The sequence below is a fragment of the Vidua chalybeata genome, chromosome 3, assembly GCF_026979565.1.
Source record: "Vidua chalybeata isolate OUT-0048 chromosome 3, bVidCha1 merged haplotype, whole genome shotgun sequence".
Classification (NCBI taxonomy): Eukaryota; Metazoa; Chordata; class Aves; order Passeriformes; family Viduidae; genus Vidua; species Vidua chalybeata.
Window position 1 is genome coordinate 113,482,601 of NC_071532.1, and position 13,847 is coordinate 113,496,447.

The 13,847-nt window shown below is 62.4% G+C and overlaps 1 protein-coding gene and 4 non-coding genes across 6 annotated transcripts; 3 read left to right on the forward strand and 2 right to left on the reverse strand.

The window, feature by feature from the left end:
- The first annotated feature begins 1,166 nt into the window (after positions 1–1,166).
- Positions 1,167–3,794, forward strand: ATRAID (all-trans retinoic acid induced differentiation factor). 2 transcript variants are annotated; one of them, XM_053938784.1, is made up of 7 exons: positions 1,167–1,532; positions 1,892–2,022; positions 2,321–2,392; positions 3,039–3,152; positions 3,218–3,339; positions 3,432–3,532; positions 3,621–3,794. In XM_053938784.1, exons 1-7 carry the CDS (start codon positions 1,182–1,184, stop codon positions 3,723–3,725), a joined length of 996 nt encoding a protein of 331 aa, XP_053794759.1. In that variant the 5' UTR covers positions 1,167–1,181; the 3' UTR covers positions 3,726–3,794. The 2 variants fall into 2 exon arrangements, with proteins under 2 accessions (XP_053794759.1, XP_053794760.1); XM_053938785.1 differs by having other exon boundaries at positions 3,081–3,152.
- An 842-nt stretch (positions 3,795–4,636) lies between these two features.
- LOC128786545 (U1 spliceosomal RNA) lies at positions 4,637–4,800 on the reverse strand. The gene has a single exon (XR_008430336.1). It is a non-coding gene; the product is annotated as a U1 spliceosomal RNA (small nuclear RNA).
- Positions 4,801–7,615: 2,815 nt separating this feature from the next.
- On the forward strand, positions 7,616–7,779 carry LOC128786546 (U1 spliceosomal RNA). Its single transcript, XR_008430337.1, has one exon. It is a non-coding gene; the product is annotated as a U1 spliceosomal RNA (small nuclear RNA).
- A 1,867-nt stretch (positions 7,780–9,646) lies between these two features.
- LOC128786529 (U1 spliceosomal RNA) lies at positions 9,647–9,810 on the reverse strand. The gene has a single exon (XR_008430320.1). It is a non-coding gene; the product is annotated as a U1 spliceosomal RNA (small nuclear RNA).
- Positions 9,811–13,666: 3,856 nt separating this feature from the next.
- On the forward strand, positions 13,667–13,830 carry LOC128786530 (U1 spliceosomal RNA). Its single transcript, XR_008430321.1, has one exon. It is a non-coding gene; the product is annotated as a U1 spliceosomal RNA (small nuclear RNA).
- The last annotated feature ends 17 nt before the right edge of the window (positions 13,831–13,847 follow it).

A 13,847-nucleotide genomic window follows, 5' to 3' on the forward strand; every position in this document is an offset into this window, starting at 1 on the left:
GGTGCCACAGACAGGGCTGTGGATACCCTCCCTTGCTGGCCTGGGAGGGGGTGCAGGCTGGGGGGGACCCTCTGTCCCAGCCGGGCAGCGTCAGGGGCACAGGCAGGACAAGTCTGGACTGGGGGCGGCAGCCATGGAGTGGCACAGTGCCCGCCATGATCCCATCGTGATCCCTGGAGGAATTCTTGCCTGGGAATGCTTGGTGGGATTAGGCTGAGCCCCTCTGGCACAGCCTGCCTAGGCCTGCCTGCCACAGGGCCGGGGGCAGCTGAGCTGGCACGGGGTTCTGCAGCACCGGCAGTGCCAGCAGTGTCTGGGTGGGGAATGGGGTGAGAGGGCAGTGTCTCGGCCGCCACCAGCCCTGGCCTGTCCCTGACCAGGACAGGCTCCACGTGCAGCAGCTCATGGCCAGGGTCCAAGGTCACTCCCCGCATTCCCCCATGCAGACTAAACATGGGAGGTTACGCCGCGTCCCCAGCGGGCACGCCACAGCCCCAGCCTCCTGGACGGCCCTGGCCCAAGGCTCCCATGCCCCAGAGACCCCTCGGTGCCCCCGAGGCTCTGCTGCCTCCAGCCCTGGTGTCCCCACACCCCCATCACCTGCTGGTCCCAAGCCCTGCTGGCCCGGTCACCCCACTGAGGGTCTGCTGCCCCCCTCACCCAGACGGTCCCGGATTGCGCCCCACAAAACCCAGCAGTCCCAGCCCCAGGCCCCGCTCTCGCAGACCTAGGGTGTCCCGTGTCCCCGCGTGGTGAGCCCGCTGCCCCGTCCCTGCCGTCCTCAGCCTGCCTCCCGCCGTGCCCGCTCCTCTCGCTCCATCACACCCTTCCTTGCCCCCGTGAACGCGGGGACGCCGCTGGAGCCGCCGCTGCCCAGCGCCGTCCCCGACGCCCTCATCCCGGGGCTCCCAGGGGCTCTACTCGCCTTCCCCGGTGTCCGCGGTGTCCCTAACACTGGGCTCTGCTCCCCGTCCCCGATGTCCCCATCCCGGGGTTCTGCTCCCCGTCCCCGGTGTGGCCAGAGCCCCCATCCCGGGAGCCGGCCCCCCGGCCCCCGCTGCCCGCAGAGCGCCCGGTCCCGGTGGCGGGTGGCGGCGGTGACCTTGTCCCGGCGGCCCCGGTGCGACACTCACCGGCGGCGGCACTCGCCCCATGTGCCGCCGCAGCCGGGGCGCGCCGGGATGACGCCGCGGGCAGGCGGGGCCGCTCCCGCCGCCGCTTCCGCACGGCCGCCGCTGACGGCGTCACCGCGGGGCTCCCGTCCGCATCCCCGGCCCCATCCCGGCCCCGCCGCGCTCCGCCCCTCGGGCGGTCACCGCGCCCCGGTGCCGCCGCTGCGGGGGCCCCTCCGCGGTTCGGGTCCAGGGGGCGCCCGGGCCGGGCCGGCGGGGGGAGAACGGGCACGGAGCTGCCCCCGCCCGCTCGGGGCTCCCCGCCGCGGCGCGGGGATGCTCGGGGCTGGCGGGGCCGCGGGCGCGTTCGCGCTGCTGCTGCTGCCGCTGCTGCTGCCCCGGGCCGCCCGCGGGGTCGCGGTGAGCAACGGGGACCGGGGCCGGGGTCACGGAAGCGAGGGGAGGGCCGGAAACGGGGGGCTCCGGTGGGCAGAGGATGTCACGGGTCAGAGGTGCCGAGAGGTCAGGGAATGCCCGGAACGGGGATGGGAGGTCGGGGGGGGAACCGAGGGTCGGTGAGTGCCCGATCGGGGGTGTCCTGAGGTCGGGGGTGCCCGGCTTGGAGGTGCCCGGGCGTCAGGGAAGCCGTGGGTTGCCCTAAGGCGGTACCCGGGGCTCGGGTCACGCTCGGGGGTCGGGGATAGCCGGGGGTCGCGGGATGCTCGGGAGCTGGGGCTGCCCCTGTGCCGGCGCTGCCCATGGCCCCCCGACCTCCCCAGGTGTGCGGGCTCTGCCCGGGGCCGCCGCGGAACGGCTCCATCGTGGCCCGGTTCTGTGAGTCCCGCCGCGACACCGAGAGTGACGGGCGCTGCTGCCGGGAGCGGGGCCCGACCCCAGGGCGGCTTCTGGGGTACGGGGGGGCCCGGGGGAGGACGGGGATGCACAGGCTGGGGGAGAATCTGGGGTGCTGGGAGGGTCGGGGGCCATATGGTGGGAGTGCTGGGGGGATGGAGGGTGCCGGGATGGGTTTTTGGGTTCGCAGCGCTGTCAGAGGAATGGCGGGACTGGGCAATGCCTGGATGGAGCCTCCTGGGTGGTGGTGCGGGGGCACCAGGTACAGGCCGGGGCTGAGATGGGTCACAAGAGCGTCAGGGGAAGGTGTGGGGGACACGCATGCTACTGTGTCCCCAACCGCTGCCCCTTCCCAGGCTGGACCTGAGCAACTGCTCCCTGCACAGTGTCCCCCCGGGACTGGCCGAGGCCACCACTGCCATCGTCCTGTGAGTTTCCCCGGGCCCCCTTTGGCCTCTGCGAGGAGCTGGGCCGGGCTGGGAGAGGGGGTTGGGGCAGGTTTGGTGGGACATTCCAAACAGAAACCACCCCCGTTTTTAAACGGGGAGCCCTGGGACCTGTCTGTGCAGGCAGCCTCACCCCTGTTCCCAGCAGGAACATGGGACAAATCCTTCTGGAGCTCTGTCATGGTGTGCATTGTCACAGGACAGCCCTCCAGTGGGGGCCTGTGCTGGCACGTGAGAGATGAGCCACATGGTCACATCACGGCTTTTGCCACAGTCCCACACAGTGTCCTCATCCCCGGGCTGGAGAGACAGAAGCCAGGGAGGTGCCACGTCCAGGGCACGGGCAGGGCTCAGGGCTCAGTGTCCAAATGAGCCCAGTGAGCCGTGGTGGCCCTCAGGGCACCGTGACACCTCAGCTCCTCAGTGTTTTTGTTAATGACCAAGCGCTCCCTCACCGTGCGTGACACCTCAGCTCATTTTTGTTAATGACCAAGCGGCCCCTCAGCAGCTCCACACAGACCTTTGATCCCCAGCCGTAGGGCTGCACTCCCAGGGCCTCGGGTGGGCAGGGGGGGTTGTGGGTGCATGGGAACCGCCTGAGTTCAGTGAGGTGCTGGGTGCCTGCCAGGCCGGGGGTGCCGGATGGGACTGAAGGTCCGTGTGCTCGCAGGGACTTGACCGAGAACCCGCTGACAACTCTCCCCAGCGGTTCCTTCCTGGGCTTCATCCACCTGCAGAGCCTGTGAGTGCTGGGGGAGTCGGGGGCTGGGGGGTCACTGCGGCGCCGGTGCTGAGCTCTGCCCCCAGCGCGGTGCCGCTGGCGCTGCAGTGCCCAGGCGGGAGTGACGCCTGGCAGGACGTGACGGCGGACAGGAGCAGCCGGCTGTGCCAGGGACAGAGGAACGCCTGCAACAGCTCTGTGGGGCTCGGTATGGTGGGGGACTGTGGCCCTGGCAGTGGGTGCATGGGGCTGGCAGTGGGGTCTAGCCGTGGTCCCTGACCCCCTGCTCTGCCCTGCCAGCCTGGCCATGTCCTGAAAACTCTGTGTGTGCCCCTGACGGCCCCGGCCTCATCCAGTGCCTCTGTGCCAGTCCCTTCCATGGCTACAAGTGCCTGCGTGAGGTGAGTGCCTGTGGGACTGAGCCTCTCTCTGGCCAGGCCCTGGCCGGAGCAGCAGGGAGCAGTGATGCTCACTCCTGGTCCCGGGCAGGACACGTTCCCGATGCTTCTCTTTGGAGGAATCCTGGGCACTGCCACCGTGTCCCTGTCCCTGCTGCTGTGGGGCACCCAGCGGAGGAAGGCCAAGACCCCCTGAGCAGGGCAGGGGGCCGTGCCTGGGCTGGAAGCTCTGTGGCCAGAGGATCAATAAAGCTGCAGGTCCTCACTGTGTGTCCGTCTGGTTCCTTCCTGGGGGAAGGGTGGGTGTGTGGTGGAACCCACGGGAGGGGGGCAATGCAAATTCCCACTGTTATAGATACATGTTATAATACTGGCTTTTTGCAAATATTAAAATGGATTTATAGATGTAGTGTTAAAGTAACTTTCTTATAAAGACACGTTTTTTACTTCTGTTGTTAGTTAAGATTAGACATAGTAGTGAAAGGGCTGATATCAGTGTGCTTGTGTTAAAACGCCTGCTTGGATGGGATAACATCCAGTGAACACAGGGTGAGGACACCTGCTACAGCTCTGCCAACGATCAGCACTCACCATCTGAAGGCAGTGCGGACCAAGGCCCGAACTGGAAGTGATAAAGAGAAGGAGCCAAAACCACAGCCAGGAAACACGCAAGCTCTAAAAAGGTGGACCCAAGGAAGGGTCATGTAAAACAGATCCTGGAATATGTAAACTCGTTTATGGATATGCATAAGGATCTACGAACATGCAACAGACTGATTTAAGGGAAAAGGTGTTTAAGGGACATCCCCGAAGGCAATGGTGTGGTCTTGGCTGAGCACCAAGATGCACCCGGCCGCAATAACCTTTGCTTTATGGCATGTGCCCGCTATCGTCCTTTATTAAACTGGTGACACTTTCACAGGAGAGTGAACGTACTTTTCACAGCACCCTCCCCACGCTGGCCCGGGCCAGAACGGCGGTGAGCGGGAGGAGCAAGCGTCTGACCGGGAGCCAGCTCGGCTCCGACAGCCTGGCGAACAAGCAATAAACCCACAAGTACAAAAATAGCTACTCTATAGCTTGAATCTGTCATTAACCGCAGAAAACCAGGGGAGAGCGCGAACGCAGTCCCCCACTACCACAAATTATGCAGTCGAGTTTCCCGCATTTGGGGAAATCGCAGGGGTCAGCACACCCGGAGTGCAAGGGATGAGCCTCGCCCTGGGAAAACCACCTGCCTGATCATGGTGTCTCCCCTGCCAGGTAAGTATGACTCCCGCACCGCCCCGCCCGCACCGCCCGCCCGCCCCACGCCCCGACAACACACGCCCGGCCCCGCCCCGGCCCCGCTCCCGCCCGGCCCCGCTCCCGCCCGGCCCGCACGGCCCGGCCCGCACGGCCCGGCCCGCGCAGCGCCCGCGGACGCGCCAGGGCAGCGCGGGCTTGGCGCGGGCTGGGGCCCGGCATGCCGCGCGGCGGACGCTCATCTGCATGGACACGCCCACAGCCCCACTCGCCCCGCCCCTCTCCGGGCCGGCCCCGCCGCTCCTCGGAGCCGCCCGGGCCGGGCCCCGCCGGGAGCCCCGGGTGCCGCGGGAGCCGCTGCCCCGAGCCCGCGGCTCTTCCCTCCCTTCGGGCCGGGTTCTGTTCCCCGCCAGCGGCCAATGGCTCAGCGGCCACGACCTCCCGCGGCCGGGATTACCTTTTCCCCGGGTACTGCCCGCTCCTGCCGTGCCCCTCCCGCTCCTGCCGTGCCCCTCCCGGAGCTGCCGTGCCCCTCCCGCTCCTGCCGTGCCTCTCCCGGTGATGCCATGCCCCTCCCGGTGCTGCCGTGCCCCTCCCGGTGCCTCTCCCCCGCGCAGCCCGCTCCTCTCGGCTTTCTCTTTTCCCTCGGAGTAGCGGCGAGCCGGGCGTGCGGCGTTCCCGGGAGAAGCGGTCGGTCACACGGCTCTGTCTGCAGGCACCGATGGACAGCTAAAAACCTGCAGGCTTTATTCAAACCTCGAGATATCGTTTCCCCCTTAGAGCTGCATCTTCCCACTCGAGGGCAAGGAAAAGGCGGCTCTGTTGAGCCCCAGGGCTGCGAGAGAAGACGTCTGTCACACCGACCCCCAAAGTGCGTCCTGGTGTCGGGACCGGGCCGGGAGGGCGTCGGGATCGGGGACAGCGCCGGGAACATCGGCGCTCTGGGCCGGGCTCCCCGTAACTCCCGCACCCGTCTGTCCCGGTGATTTCGGCTTCTTCTCGGGGCACCAGAGAGGCAAATTCGAATTGGCAATAACCCGAGCTGTACAAAAGAGCCTGTGAACATTTCCAGTCCTCGCTGGGCCTCTCGTCCTACCGGGGTTGGTCTTTTCTCACCGCTTGGGCTCCCGGTCCAGCTCAGCTTTTAGCAGACTCACGTTTCTCTCTTGCCCCAGGATTCCCAAAGCCCAAACCGGTGCTATGAGGGCACTTAAATGTAGGAATGTGCTCTCTGCTGAGGGAGTGATTAAATCCTTCTGTGTCTGTTTAAAAAGGCAAAAAGCCTCCAAGTTTCTTTCCCCAATTTGGTCAAAAGACACCTCATAAGACCTTTAAGACTTCACCTCAAACCTAAGGTTACCTAATTAGACAAAGGCTAAAAAGTTTCACTTCGGTAATTCACTAGAAAAAGAAGAGAACAAAGGAAACAATTGCGTTTGTGGGGTGTTTTAGTAGAAACAAGAACCTCTTGCCCCTGGCTCAGTTTTTCTCTGTAAGAGCTTTGTTATTTTGCCTTTTATTAAACCTTTTTCTGTTTCCAACACTACCTCAGAAGCCATCCTGCTAATTTTATGCGACTCGGGGTAGCTAAACTATGTCAAGTGTAATAAATTCTCTGAGAGCTGATACAAGACCTAGCTTAAAGAGAAACATATCACCTAAAACTTTCCCTGGCTGAATGGGCAGAGCTGCACCTTCCATGCATTTCCCAGAGGAACATGCAAACCAGACAGAGTCCTTTGCAAAAGTGAATTGTGCATTTTCCTTTCACAGCAAACCCCGCCTGAGCAGTGGCAAAGGGCACTCGGGCACGTGGGGAAAGCGATGGGGTCATTTTGTGTTCCCGGTCCCGAATTCCATGGGATGTCCGAGGGATTTCCTGCCCTGAGGGATTTCCTCCCACTGCAGCAACAACAGCGACCTTTTACTCACAGCAAGCTCCCTCACAGCCAGTAACCACGGAACGACATACTCCAGTATCCACTGGAAAACCCACGGCTCCATTCCCCGGCTTAAGTGGAACCCAGGGACTGGCCGTGGCGAGAGGAGATGCCTGCGGTCCCCTTCACTCCGGCCCAATCTCTTCCCCTTACGATTTTTCCTTCTGTCCAGGCTCAGCCCGTCCTGCCCGCAACCCAGCCCGTGCTATTTCGGAGGGAGTTAATCCCAGCTCAGGGGCTGGTCCCTGCCATGGGCCTCGCCCTGTGCCTCTGCGCCGCCCCTGGCAGCAGCTGTGGTCATTTCTGCAGCACCACCTGGGAATGCCCGTGCCCTCTGCTCCTGGTCTTTTCCGGAGATTCTGTCCCAGACCTGGCACGGGCTGCCGAGCAGCATCGGGTTAAACGGCGCCGTGCTCGCTTCCCGTGCCGGGTCTGGATCCCTTCGGGACTGGGTTCTGTTCGGGATCTGGTTCAGTTCGGGATCCGGTTCCGTTCGGGATCCGGTTCCGTTCGGGAGGATCCGGACGCTCCCGGGAGGGACCGGGACCGCTCCGCCGCGCCGCCAGGGGGCGCTGCCACGAGGGTCGGCCCGAGGCGGAGTTTGGCGAGGGGGCGTGGCCATGCAAATCACAGCGGGGAGGGGGCGCTGCGGTGCAGGAACCGCTGAATGGGCGTGTCCATGCAGATGAGCGTCCGCCGCGCGGCATGCCGGGCCCCAGCCCGCGCCAAGCCCGCGCTGCCCTGGCGCGTCCGCGGGCGCTGCGCGGGCCGGGCCGTGCGGGCCGGGCCGTGCGGGCCGGGCGGGAGCGGGGCCGGGCGGGAGCGGGGCCGGGGCGGGGCCGGGCGTGTGTTGTCGGGGCGTGGGGCGGGCGGGCGGTGCGGGCGGGGCGGTGCGGGAGTCATACTTACCTGGCAGGGGAGACACCATGATCAGGCAGGTGGTTTTCCCAGGGCGAGGCTCATCCCTTGCACTCCGGGTGTGCTGACCCCTGCGATTTCCCCAAATGCGGGAAACTCGACTGCATAATTTGTGGTAGTGGGGGACTGCGTTCGCGCTCTCCCCTGGTTTTCTGGTTGAAGAACAGAGATCTGAAATCATTCCGACTGCCTACAATCTGTAGAACCCCGTCTGTGCGGGCACCGCAGCGCCGGGCTCTGGCTGCTGCTGTGTTTGGGTGGCAGCGCTGAACCGCGTGAGCGGAGGCGGTCAGCGTGTCCCCGTCCCGTCCCCGGTAGGTGGCTTAGGGATAGCCGGGGGTCCTGGAGCATCTCCCGCCGTGCCCTCCGCAAACCGGCGCTGCCGGTGCCCGGGTTGTTCCCTGCTGGAATTGGAGAGCGGCTCCCGAGGGGGGGCTCTGGACTGCCGTGTCCGGGGCCGGGATGGTCCCGGCCCGTCCCACCCCGGGTCTGCGGGCCCAGGGAATCACCTGGCGGAGATCGGTTCCGAGCGGGCCCCCGCGAGGCAGAAGGCGCGGAGATGCCAGTCCCGCTCGGTGATCGCTGTCTGGGTCACTCCTACCGAGTCCGCGAGTGCTGCCGGACTTCCAGCGGCAGGAATTTGACACGTCCTTGTGAGCCATGGGAGCTGATATAAAAGGAAATTCATCCCCTTTCTCACAGAATAAACTGTGTACAGTGTTATGCTCAACCGTAACAAACGAGATAGCACAACAAAGGATGCTTTTAGCTGCGAATGTAGAAAAACCTGGTCTGAAGAGGACAAGTGCTGGAGCTAACGAGAAAAGAGGAGCTGCCAAGATAAAGTTTACCAGAAGCCAAGTCATCTTCGGAATGACCACTAGAAAAGCCTGTAAGGAACTGTTTATGATGCAAGATAACAGCAGAGACCATGAAATAACTCAAAATGTGTAGGCGAAGTTACGAAAAGCATTTTTAAGAAAATGTAAATGATGTCTTAGAAATTAAATTAATAAACACGCTGTAATGCTAGATAACGGAAATAACTTTATAACTGTCAGAAAAATCTACAAACGCCAGAGGTTTATGTCCAGAAAGGAGACAGAGTTGTTGTTCAACTTTATTTGAATAAAGGCCAAGAGTCCACTGGAGCACACGTCTGCGTGGTTTTCTCTCCCAGGTTTTTGGAGGGTGCAGCCTCCTTTTATCCTAACTCCCAGCTGCATGTTGCCCTTTCCCTTTCCCCATTGGCTGAGGTACAAGGAAGGTGCAGCCTTCCCGACCCACTTACCACGTATTCCCCCCTTGAACTCGTTATTTTGCCCCAAAGTTCAGGAGCTCAGCCTTGTGCAGACTCCATCAGGAGCCAGGCTGTCTGGGCTCTGCAACAAACCTGCTGCCCAAAGTCAGCAGAGACATTCGGACCCATTTCACAGCCGTTACCACCCATAGCTTCACCCATGAAATTATTTGTAAAGACATTAGAGCACTTCTTTCCTCTCACAACCAAGGAAAGGCAGGATCTGTCCCTCACGCGCCCGGCACGCCGTAATAAAGAAGACGTGCTCAACGAGCATCCAAAGGTGCTGCTGAGCTCTGCTTGCTTTCTGGGTATCAGCTGCCCAAACCCGAGCAGGACGGAATCTCTCCTCCCAGCCGTGCCACCGTCGGCAGCGAGGCGCAGAGTCGGCCGTAAAGGCAAACCCGAGTCTCGCCGTCCGCCGCAGGCGAGCGCGGGGCGGGCCGGAGCCGCTTCGAGCGCGCTCGGCCGGGAGCCAGGAGGCAAAAGCGGCGAAGCCCGACTGCTCCTGAGGGGCTGCGAACTTCTGCCGCTTCTGCACGGACGGGACAGCGACGGGCCCGGGCAGGCAGAGAGTGCGACCATCGAACGGCCGCTGGGAGAAAATTCATCACCCGTGCAATGCCTTAGCAGGAAAAGTGTCACAGAAAGAGGAAACCGGCACCTCCTGCTCAGAAGTACCAAATACTGAATCTGTCATTAACCACAGAAAACCAGGGGAGAGCGCGAACGCAGTCCCCCACTACCACAAATTATGCAGTCGAGTTTCCCGCATTTGGGGAAATCGCAGGGGTCAGCACACCCGGAGTGCAAGGGATGAGCCTCGCCCTGGGAAAACCACCTGCCTGATCATGGTGTCTCCCCTGCCAGGTAAGTATGACTCCCACACCGCCCCGCCCGCACCGCCCGCCCGCCCCACGCCCCGACAACACACGCCCGGCCCCGCCCCGGCCCCGCTCCCGCCCGGCCCCGCTCCCGCCCGGTCCGCACGGCCCGGCCCGCACGGCCCGGCCCGCGCAGCGCCCGCGGACGCGCCAGGGCAGCGCGGGCTTGGCGCGGGCTGGGGCCCGGCATGCCGCGCGGCGCACGCTCATCTGCATGGACACGCCCACTCAGCGGTACCCACACCGCTATTGCCGCTTCTGCCGCGCGCTCCTACTGCCCCGCCCCCTCTCGCTGACCGGAACCGACTGCCGGTCCCGGTCCCGCTCCGGGTCTGGGTCCAGGTCCCGGTCCCGGTCCCGGTCCCGGTCCGGGTCGCGGTCCCGGTGCCGTCGTGCCATTCAGGACTCGGTGCCAGAGCACCGCGGGGCCGGGCTTAGAGCCGCAGCAGCGGCGGAGCGTGGCCACCACGGTACCGAGAGCAGGAGCGGTGCCGTGAGGCAGCGCAGGGGCTGCGGGCCAGGGGGACCCGGTGTGTCTCGGGGACACAGACAGCTCCGTGCTGGCTGACACCGAATCGTTAAAACCGGAAATCACGGCAGACTCTCTAACTAGGCAAAGTTAGAAAGCAGTATGTTTATTACACCAGCGGGCAGCCCGGGGGGGGTCGTTCCCGAAATGCGTGTCCGCACCACACGAGGATTTTTGCCTTCTATTTATTTCCCAAATTAATACATATCCATAACAACGGCACCTCCCATCCCCGCTCTGTATTAAAATGAGGTTATTAGTCCTTCACACGTGCGCAGTTCTTCTCTTGAGTTCTTCTCTTGAATTGGGTCGGTGGTCTCAAATTGGGTCAGTGGTGCCAGGGATGAAGTCAGGAAAGTCTTTGGCAGGTCTCTGTGACCTTCTGGCAGGATCCGAGGCCACCTGCTCCGTGATGCATTGACACAGGGTCCAGGTGCTGGGCATTGTTCTGCTGGTTTCAGTATGTTCCTATAATGGTTCACTTGCTCCACTTCCTTCTGCAAATAAGCTCATAATACAACAACTAGCTTTAGCTTAAGCATCTAATAATCATTAACCTGTCGCTGGTGTATCTAACTTCGATATGCATCGGTTGTAACCCTCAGCTAACACCTTAACCCTTTTAAAATCATGACTGAAGCCTGCGAAGGGAAAGGGACACCGGGGAGACTGGGAGGGCAGCAGGGGCCTCGCCGGGTGGAAATGGCTCGTCCTGGGCTCCAGCACAGGCCCCCAGGCTGGCACCCACGGGGTCCAGAGCCCTTCACAGCCCAGCCACCCCCAGCCCCGCAGCGGTCGGGGCGCTGGCAGCAGCACAGTGAGAGCAGATGCCCGTGGAGGGGATGGCCACGTGTTGTCCCGGTTTTTAAAAGTGTTAAGTTTCCTTTTATAGTTCTTTTGAGAGTCTTAAAGTTCTCATAAAACTTCTTCAGTTTTCTGATCTGTTTACATATTTCTACTGGAGTTCTCACACACTGTTCATGTAAACAATGATTGTTTTGCATTCTTCTTTGTGAGAAGAGAGAACTGATGGACTGTTAGTTTGACCAGTCTGGCTGGAGAGGTGGTAATTCCATCCTCCAATCCACAGTCACCTCTAGAATTCTATAAATACCAGTTACTCATATAAAACACTCTTTTTTAGCCTTTAAACTTACCAAACGTTTGTGTACTTCATGTCCAATAACAACAGCCACGAGCACACAGTGCCGTGGAAATGCCCACGCACTCTCCAAGGGGAAGCAAGGGGCCCTCAAACCCCGGTATTCATTTCAGCCCAGAGCCACCAGCTCCCGTGACCCCTCGGGGCCTTGCACACCCAAAGCCAACGCCATGGCCCAGCTCCTCTCCTGTCCCTGCTGGCTGGGTGTAAGAGGCCGTCTGAAGCCCCCACATTTGCCACGAGGAGAAACCCCTTCCCCCCATACAGATCCGGCTTGGAGGGAGCAGCAGTGCGGGTGCAACTGCTGTACCTTAGGTTGGCTGTTCCAAACAAGGCCTGGCAAGAACTTGGCAAGGAGTTGGCAGGGACCTGGCATGGACCCAGCAAGGAACGGCCCGCTGCATATTCACCCACTCTCCACCATTTAAGCCCAATGAACTTTTGGGGTGACTCCCGTGGTCTCTCACTGAAGACCCCTCATCTGCCTCGTCACCACTGTGACAGACGGAGATCAAAAACCCCCTCCCAAGGACTGAGACTGAGACCCCTACCACAGGGAGTGGGGAAACCACTGATGACATGACCTGTTCTTCTTCAGTGATTCCAATGGACTTATTCTTCATTGTGTTCGTCCTGCCTTGGTGCTTTCAGTGGACTCACCTGTTCCCCCGCAGCAATCACAACAGACTCTCATTGTCCTGCATGTTCCCCCCTCTTTCCTCTGTGGACTATAACTGGACCCCTGAATTGACCAGAACTTCGGAGACTCCCCCGACACGACAGACGGATCCCCATCGTCCGGACCACTGAGGATCTTGCCTGTGTTGGTAGCTATTCCCAAACCCCTCTTCTCTCTCTCTCTCTATCCTTTTATCTCCTTTCTGATCCCCACTATCACATTTACTGTTCTGGCCCATAATAAAGGTGCATTTGTTGCGATTAACTGACAGTCCCCTGCTGTTTGCCTTTTTGCACTTTGGGATCGGTGAGAAGAACCATCAGGACACCCCGCAACAAGCGGATCGTGACACTGGGGTCTCAGTGATGTGCCGGCTGCTCGTGGGCTGGGGGTGCCCATGCAGGACCGTGGCACGTGCTGTCCATGTGCAGAACAAAGGCAGAGAGCAGAAATGCCCTTTCACAAAGTCCAGCACAAACTTCTCCCATTGCGTGGAAGACCTGGAGCAAAGCAACCTGGGGCTGTGTCTCAGCTTTCAGATGGGTAGCAACGGCTTCTGAACACGGAGGATGAGTAGGGAACCCCCTGGGGCGGCATCAAGGTCTTGTTGGGTTTGTCACTGTCGGTGTTTGTGTCTATGAGGGTTCAGCTGATCCAGCCTGGAAGCAAACTGGACCGTGAGAGTCCGGAAACGAGGCTTGGATGGGGCAGACGGGGCAGAGGAACAATCCTGAGTGCACGAAGGGATGGGGAGGAAGACGAGAGGAGGGGGAAGGGCTTTGACAGAGGCTGTCCGTCACTACACAGCCCATGCCCTAGCAGACAAGTAGGGGCAATGGGACACCCGGGCTGCAGCGATGAGGGACCGTGAGCTCCCGGGCACCAGGGATTCCTGTGCCGCAGCTCCCGGAGGAGAGCAAGGTGATGGGAGCCGCCCTTCCCCAGCAGTGACGTGCCAGCGGCCAGCGAACACACCAGCGGCCTTGCCAGCCCACAGAGCAGGGACAGGACAGGGACCGAGCCGGGCCGTCAGCGCTCGGCGGGACCGGGCAAACGAGGGACCAGCCCGGGAAGGAGCGGCAGCGCTGGAGCCGCCCGGGTGACCCTCCCGCGGGTCCGGCGGGCACGGAGACCGCGGAGCCCCGGCGCGGGCGGGGAGGTGGGGCCGGCCGGGCGGGGAGGTGACCTCGCAGCCCCGGCCACGGCCGGCGGGAGCGCCCGGGACCGGCAACGGCGCTGTCACGGTGGGGGCGTGTCCATGCAGATGAGCGTCCGCCGCGCGGCATGCCGGGCCCCAGCCCGCGCCAAACCCGCGCTGCCCTGGCGCGTCCGCGGGCGCTGCGCGGGCCGGGCCGTGCGGGCCGGGCCGTGCGGGCCGGGCGGGAGCGGGGCCGGGCGGGAGCGGGGCCGGGGCGGGGCCGGGCGTGTGTTGTCGGGGCGTGGGGCGGGCGGGCGGTGCGGGCGGGGCGGTGCGGGAGTCATACTTACCTGGCAGGGGAGACACCATGATCAGGCAGGTGGTTTTCCCAGGGCGAGGCTCATCCCTTGCACTCCGGGTGTGCTGACCCCTGCGATTTCCCCAAATGCGGGAAACTCGACTGCATAATTTGTGGTAGTGGGGGACTGCGTTCGCGCTCTCCCCTGGTTTTCTGTGGTTGAAA